At 49.0% G+C, this 1,334-nt stretch overlaps 1 protein-coding gene across 1 annotated transcript in view; it reads left to right on the top strand.

The window, feature by feature from the left end:
- Positions 1-20: 20 nt before the first annotated feature.
- MRPS30 (mitochondrial ribosomal protein S30) overlaps positions 21-1,334 on the top strand; it is a gene marked incomplete at its 5' end in the record, with an annotated part of 8,068 nt that continues 6,754 nt past the window's right edge. The window contains 1 exon segment of the mRNA XM_006166937.3: positions 21-472. Coding sequence (XP_006166999.2) covers positions 21-472 — 452 coding nt within the window.

The following is a 1,334-nucleotide window of genomic DNA, read 5'->3' as shown; positions in this document are numbered from 1 at the left end:
ACGCCCCCCGTCGAGCGTTGCCCGCCGATTGTGGCCTCCCTGACTGCCAACAGCAAGGCTGCCCGGCAGCGGCGGGTGGAGCGCTGGCAGGCCATAGTGCACGCGGCTGAATCGGTGGACGAGAAGCTGCGAATCCTCACCAAGGTGCAATTCAAGAAGTACGTGGTTTACCCGCAGACCTTCGCCCTGAACGCCGACCGCTGGTACCAGGGCTTCACCAAGACCGTGTTCCTGTCGGGTCTGCCGCCGCCGCCTGCGGAGCCCGCGCCCGCGCCCACGCTGGACTTGGCGGCACTGCGCGCCGCCACGTGCGACTGCCTCCTGCAGGAACACTTCTACCTGCGGCGCAAGCGGCGCGCGCCCCTGTACCAGGAGAACGAGGCGATCGCCTCACCCTTCCTGAATCAGCTGGTGGCATCCCTTATGGGCCTGCTAAGTCCACACAACCCAGCCCTGGCTACCGCCACCCTTGGTGAGCTGCGGGGACGGACGAGGTGGGGATCACATGGGTCACTAAGCTGAGGATGAACCCCTCATTAGTTCTTTCTGCTTCAGCCATTGTTTTTCTAGTCCCTTCGCTCCTGTCTAGGGGTGGCCTGAATGGGACTCTGGAGACGGTTCTCCCGGTTTTGCTCCCACCTGAGCCATGCAGTCTTTGACGCTGTTTCACCAATATCTCACCAAACGGTAGAGCGTCGCTTTTTAACAGAAGTGGTTCTTAGGGAGTAGGACGGCCCTGGGTCGCCTTTTTGGCCCCTATCCAAAAACGATGTGACCGTAGTTAATTCATTAACCATTTAAATTTTTTTCTTAATTTCCAAGATGAGAATTATGTTAAGAGCACTGTCAGAATTGTTAAGATTAGATGAGGGGGCCGGCAGGTGGCGTTGTGGTTAAAGTCTCAGGACTCCCACATTGTCCACCACGGTTCAGGTCCTGGACCAAGTGACTTGTTTTCTTTCTCTCTCTCTCTCTCTCTCACTCTGATCAAACTGGAAAATAATAATAATAATATTGATAGTTTAATCAAATAATTCTTTAAAAAGATTAAATGAGATATTAACTAAAGTACTTAACATTTATTATTATTCATAATAATAATTACATCATTATGATGATGTACCAGACCTTGCTCTAAATTACGTACAGGTAGCAACTAATTTATTTTCACAATAACTATTTGTAGTAAGTAGCATTGTTTTGTAAGTAATAATAATAATTTTTTTAAAAAGTCCAAACACAGGAATGTTACTGTCTTTAGTCTTAAAATTCAATTGTTGGTAGATTTGGGGATCCTGATTCAAATCCTGCCATTCTGAGTTCTCAGTAAACAG

This window comes from Tupaia chinensis, unplaced genomic scaffold, assembly GCF_000334495.1.
Source record: "Tupaia chinensis unplaced genomic scaffold, TupChi_1.0 Scaffold144378_1, whole genome shotgun sequence".
In the NCBI taxonomy this organism is placed as follows: domain Eukaryota; kingdom Metazoa; phylum Chordata; class Mammalia; order Scandentia; family Tupaiidae; genus Tupaia; species Tupaia belangeri.
This window is presented reverse-complemented; position numbering and strand designations above follow the sequence as displayed.